General features: G+C 44.6%; 1 protein-coding gene across 1 annotated transcript; it reads right to left on the minus strand.

Moving 5' to 3' along the window:
- Positions 1–802: 802 nt before the first annotated feature.
- Tex36 (testis expressed 36) lies at positions 803–15,375 on the minus strand. The gene is made up of 4 exons (XM_038317705.1): positions 15,325–15,375; positions 8,308–8,439; positions 7,515–7,595; positions 803–1,099 (listed from the first exon to the last, which is right to left on the minus strand). Exons 1-4 carry the CDS (start codon positions 15,373–15,375, stop codon positions 803–805), a joined length of 561 nt encoding a protein of 186 aa, XP_038173633.1.
- Positions 15,376–19,692: the final 4,317 nt, after the last annotated feature.

Genomic DNA, 19,692 nt, shown 5'->3' on the forward strand with positions numbered 1-19,692 from the left:
TTAGCAGTCCAATTGCCTACTAAAAAGAAAATCATTTCTAGAAACATAGTGGGAACCCACACTTGGAGATGAAGCATGACTAGTTCTTTCTAAAAACTTTTTAAAGAGTCACATTATTGTTTTTATGTGTGTAGGGGGTGGTGCGCATGAGTGTAGATGCCTGTGAAGGCCCCAGTTCATGAGGTTCCCCTGGCGCTAGAGTTCCAGGGGTCTGAGTTGTCCAGTGTGAGTGCTGAGATTCAAACGAGTTTCCTTTGCACGAAGAGTATACACGCTTAACCACTAAGCCGTCTCTCTAGCCCATCACCTAGTTCTTAAGAAAAGAAATCAAGCTCTATATGATGTTGAAAGAAAACCAAAGTACATGGCTAGATAGCAAAACTGAGCTATGAAATGTTACATATGGTGAGACGTAGCATCCGCTCAAGTTTTTATGTATCTATATGCATATGTCTGGATGCACATGCATTAAATTCAAGCAAGTAGTTGAATGACTTTTAATGACAGGACAAGGGTTGGAGTTAAAACAGAAATGAGGGGATTTTTGCCTCCTCTGCATTGTTTGGAATTTCAGAATGAAAATTTAATCATATATGAAGTACACATTTTTTTAACTCCCCCAAAGGTAAACGTGACAATCTTAGTAGTTTATTTACATGTGTGTATAGCATTGCACAGCTTGGTAAGAATTTGAATATCTTCAACCTTATGAAAATTACAAAAGTGTTGGATCAGAGACATATACTTTATGAATGGCTGATGAGATGACATCACAAACTTCATCAAGAATCTTCTGGAAGGATTAGGGCTCCTGTGGAGAGACAGCCTTTGTGTCATCAGAAAGCTCCTCATTTGGCTGGTTTTCCAAAAACTCTGTGTAGGCTTTGCGGGGAACAAACTTGAAGGCACTCCATTTTTCATCGTAACATCTAGGGAAGCGTCGGAAAGTTGAGATGACCATGGCTTCCTTGTGTACATATGATGTTCTGGTATTTGAAAGGCCATCAAAATGTGACGGGATGAAGTCGCAGGCCCAGAGATTGAAATTCCTAGAAATGTGTTGCCTTTTCTCTGGTGAGATCTTCTTCCGTCCCAAGCCCTAGGAAGGAGAGACAAGATTAGGGGAGAGATGCACAAGGCCACATAGTTCTGAGGATTTCAATGAAACCAGCTAACAGCATGCATATAATTAAAGGCATACATAAGACAATTGTTATAAAAAGCCAACTTGTTGAGCATTAAAAGTCGACAACATCCTGGCAGTGCCTTATCTCTGTTCTCAGTGTTCTTTGCCACGAAGGGGACTGGACTTTATAGACAAGAAAGGTAAAACCAGAGGTTCCACAGTCTGCACCCAAAAAAACAAGGCTGTTCACAAGGGCCCATCAGTCAGGAGGCAACGGAGCCTGATAGGATGCTTGAATCAGAATGTAAGAGAGTCTACGTAAAACCAGAGCTGGCATCTGCCTCCCTACTTAAACCAACCTCAAATCCAACTAACTGGGGATGGAAAGTGCGTGTGTGTGTGTGTGTGTGTGTGTGTGTGTGTGTATACCAAAAATACTTCAATCACATCTGAACTGAACGTGGATAGGCTTTTTCTTTATCATAATTCCCTAAACAATATTAAAACTATTTGTGCAGCATTTACGATGCATCGTAAGTAGTCTAGCAAGGGTAACATGGGTAATATGTAAGTGTTACGCCATTGTCTAGAAGAGACAAGCATCCACTGATTGGGATATCAACAGGGGATCCCAGAACCAACCCCCACCGATACCCAGATGACTGCATTTACAGACTGTAGGAAGAGTGTGGGAAACACCCAGGGGCAGTGTGATGACTCCTGCTGAACAGTCTGTACAGACCAGCCTGTGAGTCAGGGCAGGGAAGAAAGGCTGAGTGAGGCTCTGGGGGGACAAAAAGAAGGGCTGGGCACATGGCATCTTTTGGAGAAGTTATCTGAGGATATTCTAGGAAAATGAAAAAGAAAAAGAAAAAATAATATAGGAAGGAGCTGAAAGGAAAGCGGGTGGCAATATAAGTCAAGACACTTTCTGCACATGTGGCCATAAAATATATGGAAAACTCAGAAGAAGGAACAAAAGAGAGCGAGCAGGAAGTGCTTGGTCATGGAAAGGGAAAGGGGGGGAAGGAAAGCAGAAGAGGGGGTGAGGGGAGACTGGAAGGAAGTTGTAGGGTTTTAGTCAGACTGGAGCAATCAGGACCAGTGGCTGAGCAACAGATGGAAATGGGGTTTATCCAAAGACTGAGAGAAGCCAGTCAAGGCCACCACCCTGGCAGCCCCAGGGAGAAAAGAACAGAGATAAGGCCCTTGGAAGGGGCTCTTTATCCTAGGGGAAGTCTGCAGGTGTTCAATTTGTACACACAGAGTAGTGCCTTGCTAGTGCACATTTTAAACATTTGTATTTGAAGGTAGCTATTAGTCAAAAGTCAGCAGAAGAGAGAATAAGCAGATAAGTTCAATTGCCAGAGCACTGTGGGAAGAGAGGGAAAAAAGAGACAGCAAGACTGTGATGGATAAGCACTAGAAAGTGAGTGACAGGTATAAGACCGAAACTCGTAACTGTCCTAATAACGTGAATGGCTTAAATTCTTACACAGAGAAACAGTGGCCTTCGGGTATCGCTTTTCCTTTTCATTGGCTGCACCCTGTTTATATAGGAAGACAAACCCAAAGCAACATGACAAAAGTTCATGAAGACACAAATGCGGTATCTGTATCTCTCCCCCTCCCACCAAGACTCCAGGACAGTTGTAGAAGAGACAGCAGAGAGGCTGTGAGAGTCAGAGATCAGGGAGGACTGGACTAAAGCATAGCCTGAACCTGGCAGCACTACTGCACTTATGAATTCACAGCTGTTGCGGTTGTCAGCATAAGACCTGGACAAGATCAAGCTAGTCAACAGGTCAGCATGGAGTAAGGAGGGACTCAGTAGCTCCCACCCCTCGCTGAGGGATAAAGAGTTGATGGATCCTGGGAGAGAGAGGGTCTGTTTTTTTTAAGGGTATGGCCATGGTAGGCAAGAGGCTCCAGGGGATACTCTCATATAGCCATGAGAATACAGGACATGAAGTTGGGAAGGGGTGGGGAGCTGGGAGGTGGATCTGGAAGGAGTTAGGGGAGAGAATGGGGAAAATATGATCAAAATGCACCACATGTGTATATGAAATGCTCAAAGGATTAGTAAAAATAAAAATTTTAATTTCTAAAGACGAAGGAACTACACTTTGTAAAACAGCACAGCAAGGCAGGAGTCACGGCTAAAAGAGACACACACATAGGCTGATGGATACTTGTAACAAGTAGTTTTCTGTCCCTCCAGCCAGCTCCCAAATAATGGCGTGGAGACTTCTTATTAATCATAAAAGTTTGGCCTATAGCTTACGCTTGTTCCTAACTAGTCCTTATAACTTAACTTCACCTATTTATACTAATCTATGTTCTATCATGTGGTGTTAGCTCTCTTCCATCTTGCACCTCCTGTTTCCTCACTGTGTCTCCTGCAAATCTTTATTCCTCCTCCTCCTCCTCCTCCTCCTCCTCCTCCTCCTCCTCCTCCTCCTCCTCCTCCTCTTCCTCCTCCTCCTCCTCCTCCTCCTCCTCCTCCTCCTCCTCCTCCTCCTCCTCCTCCTCCTCCTCCTCCTTCCTCTCTCCTCTCTCCTCTCTCTCTCTCTCTCTCTCTCTCTCTCTCTCTCTCTCTCTCTCTCTCTCTCTCTCTCTCTCTCTCTCTCTCTCCTGGAATCCTGCCTATACATCCTGCCTAGCTATTGGCTGTCCAGCTTTTTATGACACCAATCACAGCCATACCTCTTTACACAGTGTGCAGAATCCCACAACAGAAACTCATAGTGGTAAATGGCGATGCCATCAAGATAAAAATAAAGCAATCATGAATTTTTATGCAACAAGACATGATACTAAACTATTTAAAGAAAAACCAAAAAGTGTTGAATTTAGGAGGAACTCTTAGAAACAGAAATTGACAGGCCAAGACAAACAGTAAAAAATATTTTATAACATAATTAATAGTCCTCAGACAATAATTTTGCAATTGAATGAGGGACTATATAACATTTTTAATCACTAATGAGACACTTTAAAATTAATTACATGCAAAAATAATCTCTACTACTTAGGAAGTCAAAATCACAGAGTGTCCTCCATCAAACTTAATGTAACACCAAAATCAGGTATCAGCAGCAAATATGTAACCTAATGAATTCTGGCCACATTAGAAATGCAAGGAATCTTCCAAATAGCTCTGTTAAAGGAGAATTTAAAAATTAAATAAAGAGTATTTGGAGGCAAATACTAATCAGACAAATTAGGTCTGATTAACACAGATTTTAATAATGTGTTTGCCTAAATGTTATTTGTTCATTTATTTGCTCATTCTGACTTCTGATATTTCCCTAGTAGTTACCTTCAAGTGTAAATGTTTAAAAAGTGTATTAACAAGGCACAACCTTCTGGATATAAAAATGATCACCTGCAGATTTCTCCAAGAAAAAAGCAACCCCTGCAGAGAGCCTTAGCTCTGTTCAAATACTCAAACAATATTAGCATTATTAGTTAGGTCTGAATAATAGTATCTTCTTGGTATAACCAGAACTAGAGGATATTCATAGTTTTAATAATCTCATTAACAAAAATGACAAGTATTTGAATTCAACTGTCAACTGAAGAACATTTTAAAGACTAGAAAAGTACTGGTACTTTGATTGGCATTATACCATTAAATTTGAAATGGACAAGATAAATTTTAGGCAAACACATCATTAAACTCTATGCAATGGGAAGCATGAGGCTTAAATAGACAGACTAGTAGTCAAGATAAAAATTCAAAAACCTCATTCTAAAGAAGTGCATCAAACCTAAGCAGTTTTGTGAACCAAATTATTTAGTTAGGACTACCTGTGCAGTAGGCAAACCATGCTACTGACCTACTGGCGCTGTCCTAGGTCCTGTTCTACCAAATCACCATAAACTGAAGACTCAAACGTTAAGGTGATGGAAACTCTTCTGGAACACAGAGAAATCTGGGAAACCTCTGGAACCTTCCTGGAGGCTCTCATCACCCTCCTAAGATGCATGGAAAGAAGCCTGCTTGTGCCATTGACAAGATAACACTTCGGTGGATCTGCCCATTAGACCCTGATCAGCAGTTAGTCATCAGGGTAAGGTGTTGAAAAGGGAAACAAGAATGTAAATTTTATTTGTAATTTTACATAAATCTTGGTTGGCTTTTAAAAAATGTGTGTGTGTGTGTGTGTGTGTGTGTGTGTGTGTGTGTGTGTGTGTGTGTGTGTGTGTGTGTGTGTAGGGCAGGGGATAACTTGTGAAAGTTTGATCTTTTCCATTGTGTGGGTCCCATGGATCAAATTCAGGTCTCCAGGGTGGCAACAAGCACCCGCTGAGTCATGTCACCATCACTTATTAGACTTTTTTTTGATGAGCATATGCTATTGTGACAATTTGGAAAGTGTATTAAGTGGGGTTGGAGAGACGGCTTAGTAGTTAAGAGCACTTGTTGCTCTTGCAGAGGGCCTCGGTTGGATTCCCAGCATCCACATGGTGGCTCACAACCATCTATAACTCCAGTTCCAGGGATCTGGCAACTTCTTCTGACCTCCATGGGCACCAGGTATGCACATGGTGATATGGTGCCCAGACATTCATGCAGGCAAAACACTCATGCACAAACAGTAAAATAAAAATAAACTTTTATTGTGAAGAAAATATTAAGACGCCACTTGGAGAGGACAAGGTGGAAATTCTGACTCTGTATTCAGTACTCTGTCAAAGGAAAGTGGGTTTCAGGTTAAACTCCTCTGTTTACTTGGAACACGGTTGTGTGGAGGGAAAGGTTTCTTGGGGCATGATGTTTCATCTCAGTGGTTCTCAGTTTGCTCATTGCTGTATCAAGGATATGAGCGATTAGCCCATAGGAGTGCGACAAGATAGTGGGAAACACCGGTGTGTAGTAAAGGCCTGATGAACAAAGGGCGCTGCTAACAGCCCCTTTGTCAAGTGGATTCTCAAGTCTGGGAAGTGTTCCTGAAGCTTGCCTGACACATTCTTCTGCCTGATATATGCTAACCTGTGGCGTCCTGTGTAGCAGCCACTGGCCGCTAGTTACTGAGCATTTAAATGTGTGCAGTTTAAACTGAGATTAGGAACATGTAAATCATATTTTTAAGGATTTAGTTTGAAAAAAGAAATGTAGAATAACTGGTTAATAATTTTTCTGGGGCCAATGAGATTCCTCTGCAGGGAAGGGTTCTTTCCATCGAGCCTCCATGGTGGAAGGAGAGAACCAACTGCAAGTTGTCTTCTGACCTTCACACATGCATACACACGTGCTTCTGCTCACACACACACACACACACACACACGAGTATATGTAATTTTATATGAATTTCTCTACATGTTGAATTGATAATTCAGAAGAAATATTGAGTTGCATAAAATATGCAAATGCCCTTAGATTTAGGACCCAATAAACCCAATGGAAGCTGAAAATATTCTAAGTTCAAAGTGCATCTGGAGTGGCCTTTGTGGGTTTAAAGCAGAGCACACGAAGTTAAGAGAAAAAAAGTGGGCACAGGGATAGGAGAGGAACTGGAGGGGAAGGATTGGGGTAGGTTAGATCAAAACACATTATATACGTGTATGGAATTCCCAAACAATAAAAAATGTAATTATTTTTTTTATAAAGAAACAAGATGCAGCTGACTGTGTGATCTAGCTTGGCAACGCATTACACTGCAGAGAACTAGATTTGTCTAGTGGGGTCTTGTTGGGAGCTGTGACCTAATGTCTACGACAGCGCCTCGAAAGGAACAAAGATACAAAACACTTGGTGCCTGGCAACAGCCCAAGAAAAGGGAAATTCTAAGTTTGAAGTTTTATCGAATCTGTTACCTTCATAGTAACATAAAGTTGAAACTTTTTAAGTAGAACATCTGTTTTATCAATTTCCCTGGGTTTTTAAATGTTCCTGTCACTACTAGGAATTTGAAAATTACGCCTGCTCTACACCCAATGCTCTGTTAAGCTGCTAACAAGTGCTGTCAGACCTTAGGCTCTCCAGTGGCAGGAAACTTGGCACCCCTGGGATAACTCGAGGAATCGCAAAAGAGACAGTTCCAAAGGCAGACACTTAGTAAGCTTGGCCTGTGCGTGTAAGGAGGCAGAAGGCTTAATTCCACCCAACTCAGAGAGCTTCAAGAGAGGGCCTTTGTTTTGCGACCTTTTGTGAGTCTTCTTGAAAACACCTAGCTGTTTTTACATAGTTCCAGGTTTAAGGAACCCAGGACTTTCTGTAACCTGTGCACCTTAGAAATTAAGAGACCCATCATTGTTCCCCATTCTACCAGTTGCCTGCTGGCTGCGCTAGGGATGGGCCCCTGGGCCTCCTGCTCGCTAGGCAAGAGCACTCCCACTGAGCTATCGCGGAGGCCCTACCAGTTTGCCGAGAAGTACTCACATAGTCAAAATAGTATCCAGAGTTCTCAAAACTGTAGCGATTGTCATGCACAGAGAAGGGGAAACTTTTGTTTGCTGCTTGCTGGAGAAGAACGAGGAGAGAGATGAAAAGGTACATGTCAGAACTGCGGGATGCCCTCAGACTGGGGCACAGTGGTGGGGAAGGACAAGGGGTGGGACCAAGGATCCATCACCAGCATGGAGCGAACAGCACCAGAGGAGGGATGTGGGCACAGGCATGGGACTTCCAAACTCAACCCTATTACCAAATCCTTGACACTGGAATAATTCCCTTTCAAAATGTCTTCGGAGATAGAGATGCAAAAGGGCACAGATGCACAGAACCCAGTGCTGGCAAGGAGTTTTGACGGCACAGGAGCCAACCTCTTATCTGACTGATAAGGATGGCAGAAACCAAATCCTGGAAACCTAACCAGATCCTAGAAGCCCCTGAGGCTGGGTTCCCAGAAGCTTGGAGCTTGAGTTGAGGCTCACAGTGAGTGCCACTGAGGTCACTATTAAAACCCTTCTGCTTCCTCCTTCACACTACTGAGGTGGGGCAGTCACTCATGAACTGACCAGGGAGGCAGACCATGGCTGTCAATGACTAAAGGTTCAGGTGGAGAATCCCGGCTCATTCGGCTAGAGCAGGAAGCAGCTCTAGCTGTAGAGCACTTGGGAGCATCACAGGGAACCTGGGTATGGCATGGGCAAATGAATTCATCGTCCGACCAAAATGCTGCCTCCTCAGAAAAGCCCCGGGATCCTGGAAGTGGGGCCCGCATTTATCTTACCTTCTCTCGGATTTTGTATATTGGCGGCAGCTTCATCTCTACCTGCTGAGACAAGTGTGGGCAGTGGATCTCCTTCAGGGTAGCACTCGTGGTGGATTCTGGTGTCTTCTGTACCAGTCCAATGTGAGGGAACTGGAAACACAACACGCCTTGATTAGAACCAGACACAGCCGAATCTGTGTGCCAAATATGGGCTTTTTCTGCAAAGTGATAAAAGATGGTTTGAGCACTTCTGGTGTGCCAAGGGAATGGTAAGAACCCATGTAACTTTGAAGTATTCCTTCCAGAAAAACATTTCAAGCCACCAGGGCCTCTTCCTATTCAAGGTCTCAGGGAACCTGGAAATGTTCCATGTTCTGGCAAAGAGTGGCAAAAATTAGTACAAGTGAAGGTACTGGGCGACCACAGAACTGTGTGGTCTGACGTCCTCTCTGGGAGCCCTGGCACTTGGAGCCTTGTGTCCAGCCCATTTCTCAGCCCTAGAGGTTGCCAAGCATGCTAGACTAGCTGGCCAACCTGCAGATCTTGTGTCTGTTTCCATCTCTCTGTCACTGGGATTGCGACTGTGTGCCACTATTCCCAGCCTCATATGTGGGTTCTGGGGAGCAAACTCATGGTCTTACACTTTCAAGACAAGTGTTTTACCAACCAAGCCATCTCCCCAACTACTCTCTTCCCTTTTGAAGACATTGGCTAACTGGAATTCTCTCTCCATTCCTCCATGTTAGAATACAACTCTATGTTCAGGGGGCTTTTGATTGGCATCTGTGCAAGTGTGTGCTAAGTGGGTAGTAATCCTCAGAAATCTGCCCATCTCCACCTCCCCAGCGCTTGGCTACACATAGGCGCTGCTGTAACCATTTGTTTCTATGGGGCCAGGGAAATAAACTTGGACCCTCATGCTTGCAAGGCAAAAAATCACCTTGCTGACTGAGCGATCTCCAAGGCCCTAAACACTACAGTTTACTTATTCTTACTGCATGCATGTGTGTGCATGGTATGTGCATGTAAAGTGCACATTGTGGAGGTCAAAGAAAGCTCTTGTGAAGTTGGTTCTCTTCTACCTTGACAAGATTCCAGGGATTGAACTCAGGTCGTCAGCTTGTGTGGTAAATGCCTTTACCAGCTCATCTCTAGATTGTCGCTTTTTTTATTAAATTTTTAAGATTTATTTTACATACCAACCACAGTTTCCCCTCCCTCCTCTCCTCCCATTTCCTTCCTGCCTCCTTTCTATTCAGCCCCATCCACTCCTCAGAAAGGGTAAGGCTTCCCACGGGAATCAACAAAGCATGGCATATCAAATTGAGGCAGGACCAAGCTCCTCCACCTTGCATCAAGACTGAGCAAGGCATCCCATCCTAGGAAACACGTTCCAAAAAGTCAGCTCATGTGTCAGGGAATATCCTGGTCTCACTGCTAGGGGCACCACAAACAGACAAAGCTACACAAATGTTACCCGCAGGCAGAGGGCCTAGGTCAGTCCCATACAGGCTCCCCAGCAGTCCGTCTAGAGTCCGTGAGTTCCCATGAGCTTGAGTCAACTTCTGTGGATTTATCCATCATGATTTTGACACACCCACCCACACACACCCCCCCCACACACACACACACCCTCCTCCCTCTCTTCAGCTGAGCTCGGCCCAGTGCTTAGTTGTGGGTCTCTGCATCTGCTTCCATCAGTTACTGAATGAAAATTCTATGGGGACAATTAGGGCGGTCATTAATCTGATTACAGGGGAAGGCCAGTTCAGGCACCCTCTCCACTATCACTAGGAGTCTTAGCTGGGGTCATCCTCGTGGATTCCTGGGAGTTTCCCTAGCACCAAGTTTCTCCCTAACCCCATCATGGCCCCCTCTATCAGGATATCTCTTTAGTCGCTCTCCTTCTCCATGCCCCACTCGGCCATCGTTCCCTCATGTTCCCATCCCCCGTCTCATCCCCAGTAACCCCCCCCCCCCGACAATCACTTTTAAAGATCAATATAAGTAGTGCAGACAGGCTCCAAGTGGAGCCTCTCTCTGTTTTCCCTCCATCCCACTATGTTGCCACCCTCTCGGAAAAGCCCTGAGCCCCAGGCTGGTGCGGAGGCTGCTTTGACAGCAGGGATGATGGTTCACATCAGCTGACAACTGGCTTGAGTTCACTTATATTCTGCAAGTCTATGGACTAAATCACTGTTAAAATATGGCTCTGGCATTTTAATTTCACTCCTTTAAAATATATATTTAATGGCTATAACACGATAGCTGTGGAATAAACCCTTCTGTTGGATAGTGTAACTGTGAAATACAGCTTTTTTAACTAGTTGGTGGTGAAATCTTCTCGGCCTTCCGTCAGTCAGTGACTGAAATATTAAATAGGAAAATGAAAGTAAGTAGGAGGGAAAGAAAGCCTTTCCTGCCCGGCAACAGCCCGAGTACAAGCAGCAAGGTCAACTGCAAAATGACTGTCACCTCTAATGGGACAATTACTGTCCTCGCAGATGGGCTGCAGCTGACTCACAGCCAACGGTTTCTTTAATTTTCCCCACTCATCTAGAGTTCCTTCCGGAAACCTCACGATCAGCACTATTCCTTTCACGCTCTTAGGTGCTGACAGCAGGGAGGACTCTTGCCAAAAGCTCCAGTTAAGATGTGGACGGACTGCGCCTCTCCTTCGAACTCCTCCTTACCAGGCTGCCCTGCTGGACTTGTGGCTGGGGAAGGCATGAAATGTTGACCTACGATGTGCTCATTCTCACTTTATCTCATAACAGAAGCTGACTTCACTTGGAATGTCAACGTACTTGATTTAAACAAAAAAAAAACTTCCCATACTCCCTTGAAGCTGTATTGGCTATGTAAACCCACGAGCCTGCAAGGTTGTTTTCCTGAGAAACAGATACCTTATTTCTTGTGGTCCCTTGTTCTTGTTTTCCTGCCTGGAATGTAGACTCCCTACTACATGGAGAAGACTAGCTCGGTGATGAAGATGGCTGAACAGAATGCTGGAAAGAACCCAGGGCTCGGAAAACTTCCTGGAGCAGAGTCCCACCTCTCATCTGCCTGCTTCTGCACTTTGCTGCTATTTTTTAAGAAGGGACTTATTTTTGTTGTTTTTATTGAGTTATATATTTTTCTCTGCTCCCCTCCCTTCCTTCCTTCTTCCCCTCTAATCTCCGGGACCCCCACACTCCCAATTTACTTGAACTATCTTGTCTTTTTCTCCTTCCTATGTAGAACCATGTATGTCTCTTTTAGGTTAGGGTCCTCTTTGTTGTCTAGGTTTTCTGAGGTTTTGGACAGTAGGCTTGGTTTTTTTGTTTGTTTGTTTTGTTTTGCTTTGCTTTGCTTTATGACTAAAAGCAACTTGTGAGTGAGTATTTATTATATTTGTCTTTCTGGGTCTGGGTTACCTCACTCAATATGATTTTTCTAGATCCATTCATTTGCCAACAAATTTCAAGATGTCATTTTTTTATCACTGTGCAGTACTCCAATGTGTATAATATTTTCATTATCCATTCTTCGGTTGAAGGGCACCTAGGTTGTTTCAAGGTTCTGACTATTACAAATAATGCTGCTATGAACATAGCCAAAACAATCCTGTACAATAAAGGTACTTCTGAAGGTATCACAACCCCTGACTTCAAACTCTACTATATAGCTACAATAATGAAAATAGCCTGGTATTGACATAAAACAGACAGGAGGACCAATGGAATCAAATCAAAGACCCTGGTATTAATCCACACACCTATGAACACCTGATTTTTGACAAAGAGGCTAAAAATATAAAATAGAAAAACATATTCAACATATGTTTGAATATATTGAAAGAATATTCAACAAATGGTGCTGACATAAATGGATATTAACATGTAAAATAAATCCATATCACCATGCACAAAGCACAAGCCTAAATGGTTCAAAAACCTCAACACAAAACCAATCACAGTGAACCTCATAAAAGAAAACATGGAATGTACACTTGAATGAATTGGCACAGGAGACCACTTCCTAAATACAACCCCAGTAGCACAGACACTGAGAGAAACAATTAATAAATGGGACCTCCTGAAACTGAAAAGCTTCTGTAAAGCAAAGGATGTGGTCAACAAGACAAAATGGCATCCTACAGAATGGGAAAAAAAATCTTCACCAACCCCACATCAGACAGAGGACTGATATCCATACAAAGAACTCAAGAAACTTGACATCAAAAAAAATCCAATTTAAAAAATGGGGTACAGACCTAAACAGAGAACTCTCAACAGATGAATCTCAAATGGCTGAAAGACACTTAAGGAAATGCATAGCATCTTTAGCCATCAGAGAAATGTGAATCAAAACAACTCTGAGATTCCATCTTACACCTGTAAAAATGGCCAAGATCAAAAACACTGATGACAGCTTATGCTGGAGAGGATGTGGGGTAAGGGGAACACTCCTACATTGCTAGTGGGAGTGCAAGCTGGTACAGCTGCTTTGGATTTCAGTATGGCAATTTCTCAGAAAATTAGGACACAGTCTACCTCAGGACCCAGCAATATCACTTTTGGGTATATACCCAAAAGATGCTCACTCATGCCACAACGACATGTACCCAACTTTGCTGTTATTTAACAAGGAACACAAATCTGTGTCTGATTAAGATACTATCGGTCTCATCCCCACCATGCTGGTGACCAGAGCCCAAACCTAGGGCCTTGCACATGCTAATATATGACACAGGCTATATATTATATATAGATGGGCTACATCTCCATTCCTGTAGTCAGTCAAACGCAAACCTAACTGATATTTAGATGACAGAAAAGGGTAGCCATTTAATCCAAGAAATGTTTTTCTCAGCATGGGCCATTATGACGATGGGGCTGACACAGGCGGAGGCGGGCAAGTCTCTGTGAGTTTGAAGCAGCCTGGACTACATAGTGAGTTCCAGGCCAGTCAGAGCTACATAGTAAAACCCTATCTCAAAAGATAAATAACTAAACTAAACTAAAATAGAACAAAATTAAAATGTGGCTGATACTACTTCCCGTTTGAGTTTGGCTCCCAGGGAACCCAGATTAAATTTTTTGCTCAGTCTCAGCCTCTTATTCTAACTTATATTTATACTGCTATTAAATTTTATTTTAGTTAGACTTTTCTGTTTTATTTTATATACCCCACATATTACTTTTGATCTTAATAGAATTAAGGAAATTTCACGGTGTGTGTGCTCATGCGTGCGTGTGTGTGCGTGCATGTGTGTGTGCATGCGTGAATGCGTGTGTGTGTATGTGTATGTGTGAATACATGAATATGAGATACAGATACACTACAGTTAGGAAGTGCTGATTGGCTATTTTGCCTACCTCTGCCCTTCAGAATGAATTAGTCTCACGGCAGCGCTCTAATTTTGGTATATTTCATTTTCCATTTTAAAAAGCCAAGATTAGACAAAACTTGTTTGCCTTAGTCTGAAGAGAGTGTGATCGGTGTTGTAAATTCTAAAGACCCAAATTTGCCAACATCTTTTCCCTTTATCTTTTTCTTTTAAACAAACAAAAATTTCCATTTGGGAACTAGAGATGACTGATTAAAGAGCTTGGCTCTGGCTGTGCAGGCTTGAGGACTAGATCCCTAACACCCACATAAAAGCCAGACTGGAGCGGGAGCTCACCTGTTACCCAGCCCTCAAGAAGCAGACACGGAATCTCCAGAGCACTCTGGAGTGTGAGACACTCTGCCTCAGTGTACAAGGGGAAGAGCTGTTTAGGGCGATGCTTGACATCAGCCTTGGGCCCCCCACAAACACGTGTGCACAGACACATGCCCACACATGTGAACACACTCATACACTACTCACATACACATGAAAAAAAAAAGAACTTCACAAATCTCCCCCCATGCTATTGATTAAGTGATTTGAACACCCATCTTCTCTCAGAATCTGCCTCTGGTTGTGAAAGTGGAAGGGGACCCAGGAATTCCCCTTTTCTGAACAAGTTGAGGAAGTTGGACCTGGGAAACTGAGAATGCATGGAATGTACATATTAAAAAGTCCTTGGGCCACAAAGAAAAGACCTCACACTGGAGACAGTTGCAAATGTTTTTAGACGACCCTAGAACAACAGCACGCCTAAACTGGGCTGTCTGCGATGTCAATAGACAGGGGTCGTGCCAGGATAGCTCAAGTCCGGAGATTCCAGTTGTGATCAAGGACACGCTCCTAGGCTCTGTCCATTTCATCGTCTGGTGATGGAAATCGGACAGGACTTGGGAGTTTAAGAATTCTTCATTCAACAAATAATGAGTGTGCCTTCTGCACCAGATCCTACCCTAGGTACTGATGGAACGCCATTGAGGAAAAGTGACAAAGGCCCCATGGAGTTGGTTCTCTAGGAGGAAGAAACAGCTCACAATGTAGGGAGGGATGTAGTACTACAAGACAGGTGTTCAGAAATGGGAACGCCTGCGTAGGTGACAGTTGCTGCCCGACGAGCACTCGCAAGAGCCCACACTATGCCAAGCATTTCCTTTCTTTCCCCTTTCTTCCTTTTTCCTTCCCCTTTTCTTCCTTCCTCCTTCTGGCTTTTCCTCCTTCCTTCTCTCCTCTTCTTTTCTCCTTTCCACTCTTCATTCTCCTTCCTTCCTTCTTTCTTCATTCCCACATCCTTCCCTCCCTTCTGTTTCCCCATGCCTCTCTTCTCTCTCCGTGTCCTTCCTCTGTCTTTTTTAGTTTTATTTTCTGAAACTCTGTCTTATTAAGCAACCTGGGATGTCTTAGAAGATCCCAATCCTCCTGCTTCAGCTTCCCAAGTATTAGGATTACAGATTTGGGCAGCCTCCCCCAGATTCGCGTGCATTCATTCAGTCCTCAAAAGAATGCTGAGCTTCCCATTTGACAGGTAGAGAAACCAAGGCCAAAGGAAGGCACTCGTCAAAGGCTATGCTCCCATAGGTAGTAGAAGGGAATCTGATCAGTTCTGCGCCCTCAGTGACAGCCACATTCCATGAGGAAGCTTCTAGGGAGGCCATCTTCCTTACCCATCTTCCAACCTTGTCCAAAGGCGGGTTGAACCGCCTCCCTTTGGTCATTCTCTCCAAAGAGCTGAATGTACTGAGGTTGGCTTCCTCACCTCTCCATGGCCTCACAAGCTTGACACATCTGGAAAGCCCTCCACCCCCTGTCTCTGATCTTCTCAGTTGCTGCCCGGTCAGGGAGGTGGAGGAGAATGCCCACTGCTGTCATAGAGGCGGAGCTCATGTCACAATGGGCGGAGCCTTCTAAGCCCTGAGGGAGGGTTCTTGCCACTTGTTCCTTGCATCAGGTTCCCTAAGCACGTCCAGGGTTCCAACCACCCGAGCCCAAGCCCGGCTGAAAAACTCCCAGAAAGCAGCCAGAAAGGTAAGGACAAGACGATGCTGGGAACATGGCAAGCATTTTGCACCTTCCTAGAACCAATATTTTCATTAATGTCCTCAAAGCAACCATCTGTTTCAATCTCTAGTTTTCAGAAAACTGAGACCTACCTGGGCTGGAGTTGACCTTGTTCACATCAGCAATGCTGCTGCACCAGAACCAAAGCAGCCAGTATCTCCTGCCATGGTGTTCTCTGTTCCCCAGCTCAGACCTAATCATGGCACACACACTCCTAGGCTCACTCACTCACCTGCCTGGCACAGCATAGAAGCCACAGGGAGATAACATTTGTACACAACTATGTACCAGATGCTATTCTGAAATAAACTCTTTTCTGTGTTTTTACTTTATTTTCCATGAGGGTCATGTTATCAATGATAGGGCACTAGAGGGCAAAGCGGGGTCATGGGTTCCCTGTAGAAATCATGAGCACCAAGCCGGGCGGTGGTGGCGCACGCCTTTAATCCCAGCACTTGGGAGGCAGAGGCAGGCGGATCTCTGAGTTCGAGGCCAGCCTGGTCTACAAGAGCTAGTTCCAGGACAGGCTCTAGAAACTACAGGGAAACCCTGTCTCGAAAAACAAAAAAAAAAAAAAAGAAAGAAAGAAAGAAAGAAATCATGAGCACCCCCAAGGACTGCTACCACTCTTCAGCTGCCAAGGCTGCTCCTGAAATCTTTCCCTGGGCCAGGACACAGAACTGCCTCTCTCCCTCTCCGTGATGTTCTTCCTGCTTGTCTGTCTCCTTTGTTGGATGTCACCCAGACAATTCTCTTGACAATTCCACGTGCCGATGAGAGTGGACATCTACAGGAGGTTGACTCCAGCTATTCTTCGCGTTAAGAAATTGTGTCTTTGTCTCCCACCTTCTCAAATCATCTCATCTCTGGTTCTAACTAGAGTTGCCATGGTAGTGGCAAGCCACCTTACCCTCTGCCAGTACTGAAGGTTTCTCAACATGAGTTCCTGGGTGTGATGCCTGAGGTTCCGCAGTCCTGCAGCAGCTGTGACACAAACATGGGATTTTCACATCCAAAGCTGAATACTGGCTCAGCATGGTAGCTGTGCTGAAGTTGGGTACTGGGATACTGGGGCTCCCTCCTGCCTGTCACCAGCAGACCAGACTCAGAAAGCAGCTGTTTTCTCCTGGTCCTTGTATTTGGCATCTGACTCCAGCATCACAATGCAGGATGAGAAGAAGGAACTGGGGGACCCATGTGTTATACTAGATCAGTCCTAGCTCACATCTGTCATGGTCTCAGTGATCTAAAAAAAGTCCCTGGAAGCCACCATTACAATGCTTTCTCTTATGGCCCAGAGATGAAAGACATGACCACACTTTTTTACACAGGGGACTGAGTCAGGCAGAGTGGTGCTGTAACATTGTTTAGCTCAAAGTTTTATCAGAATGGAAGAGACAGAACCAAGACCCAAGGTCAGTCAGCTATGCCACCCTGATTGATCTTGAATTTCCAGGTTCTCTAGATTCTAATGGAGAAAAGGGTACTGTCATTTTTTGCTTTTATTTTATTTACTCATTTATTGATTGATTTTTTTTTTTGAGACGGGGTTTTTCTGTGTATAGCCTTGACTGTCTTGGAGCTCACTCTGTAGACCAGGCTGGCCTTGAACTCACGGAGATATACCTGTCTCTGCCTCTAGTGTAGGGATTAAAGGCATGTGCCACCACTGACCAGCAGACTCATTCTTTATAGTACAAGTGTGGCAGAAACGGAAGAAGTTTGCCATCTCTTCCTGGGGTCATTATGGTCAGAGGACCCTAGGAAACATTAGTAACTCAAAAGCACACACTGGAAAATTAAGAACGGACACAATGAATGTACTTCAATGTGTGCTAAGTGCTTCCATGTTAGCTGTTACTTAAATGACTTCCACATCACCCCTAAGAGCTATGCTGGTTATTTTCCACTTACGTGTGCTAACCCACTGCCAATTCATTTTCCATCCCATCCTGCTGTGCACCCAGGGGTTTGATGTGTAAAAACTGCATAATCTATTCCCTAGTGTTTGTCTCAGGCTTAATTCATCCAGAAGGGAAGCACTGATGGGGACTGGAAAGGCCAGAGGCAGAAGGTGCAGGAGGGTTGTGCTCCTCTGGCAGGTGGTACTCAGCTCTCTGGGAGGTTATCAGCCTGATCTGTGGTGGGATTTGTTCATTTCTACGGTGTGAGGGCTTCTGCTGGTGGGTTTCAAGACACTAATATCACTGAGCACAGGATAGGGAAGAGCTATATATGATAGTCTCTAATATACTTCTGAGTCAAATTGCTGAGCTTCCAGGTTCCTTCCCCAAAAAGTCTTGTTTTGGAAGCAACTAAGCATCTCTACCTGCATCCATGGCTCTGTCCCCACAACCACAGCTCTCCCTGTTTAAAGGTACCCTTTGGTTTCAGGGTGCACCAAGCCTCCTGCAACTGCTGCTCCCAGGAGCTGTATTTTCTTTGTCAGTTCCTGTGATGCTGTCCACAGCTCTTAGAAGAGACTTCAGTAAGCTGTGTCTGTTTTCCATCCCTCATCCCCTTTCTCCTCTTTGTCTCTATCTGTGTGCACATGTGTGTATATACACATGTGTGTATATACACATGTGTGTGCACATATGAAGGTTGGCGGCCAATGTTGGATGTCTTCCTCTATCACTTGCTACCTTGTTTTTTGTTTGTTTGTTTTTTGTTTTTGAGATAAGGTCTCTCACTGAACCTGAAGCTCCTTGTGTTTTTGGCTGGACTAGCTGGCCAGAAAGTCTCTAGGATTTGCCTGTGTCCGCCTCCCCAGAGCTGGAGTTATGAATGCACAGCACAGTGCCAGATTTGTACCCGGATGCTCTGCATCTGAACTCGGGTCCTCACGCTTGCTCAGCAAGCGCTACTCACTGAGCCATCTTCACATCCCTGCCTCCTCTGTGCTGGAATGCATCAGTCTCCTCAGTGAGACATTGACAGAAACCGAAGCAGGTACTAGTAATTATCTCCATTGGCAAGGGAGGGGAGTGACTCAGCATGGGCACACGGCTGCTATGTGTAATAGAATCCCACTGGACCAGATGTGCTAAAGCCACTTTGCATGGAAGCATCAAGCAGGACCGCTCAGTTGCAGTCCTCCACGTGCTTAGACAGAAAGATGGTGCATCCATGAGAATATGTCTTAACTTTTTTTAAAAAAAAAAAATGATACTTCCACAAATAGTACTGCAAACCCACTGTGGGCCGGCACCATTGCAGTCACCAGCACCAGCCCTCATTAGACAGCAAACGTGGCTTCAGCAGCACATCCAAGGAGCAGGGTCCCTAATCTCTGAGTGATCCACATTGTTTTCATTGAACTGTCTTCAACATTTACAGCAAATGGTTTCACCCCGCGTTTCTTCATAGATGACTTTGAAGTTCAGGCAGTCTCTGCCCAGAGCAGCCAAGGGTCTATAGAAGGCCCGCATGCCCATCTCTGCCATGTGTTTCTAGTGCCAGAGGCTGTCCCTTGTTTTAGAGGATGATTTGATCCTCTCCACCTCCCAGTTCTGGAGTCACAAACATGTGGACCATGCCTGGCAGTCTACACTTTTTAAGAGCTTTCCAGAGAGGGTTTGGCTGGGAGCTGTTGTATACCAAATGCCGTGATAAATGCTGTAGATGCTGTCTCGGTTCTCACTGATAGAGAGACAGGCTTTGCTACACAGGTAGCTGGTTATAACCATGAGAGGTACAGGTTCCTGGAACTATCTGGCAGAGAAGCCTGAATCTGGAAGGTAATTAAAAAGAATAAAGAATGACTTCAGTGAGCTCAGGAAAGAGGGGGAAAACAGTCCAGGCAGATGGACAGCCTGCTGGAGGCCTGATATCCAGAGGAGTTTTCTCACTAAAGAGCAGAAGAGCTGTTCTTTAAAAGGACAGGGTAGCTTGGACACTTTGGAGAAGGCCAGGCATGGGTTGGAGCGGAGGCTGGATGGGAGAGCAAAGAGGTAGGTCGTCCAGGCAGCCTT

This window comes from Arvicola amphibius, chromosome 1 (genome assembly GCF_903992535.2).
Source record: "Arvicola amphibius chromosome 1, mArvAmp1.2, whole genome shotgun sequence".
Classification (NCBI taxonomy): Eukaryota; Metazoa; Chordata; class Mammalia; order Rodentia; family Cricetidae; genus Arvicola; species Arvicola amphibius.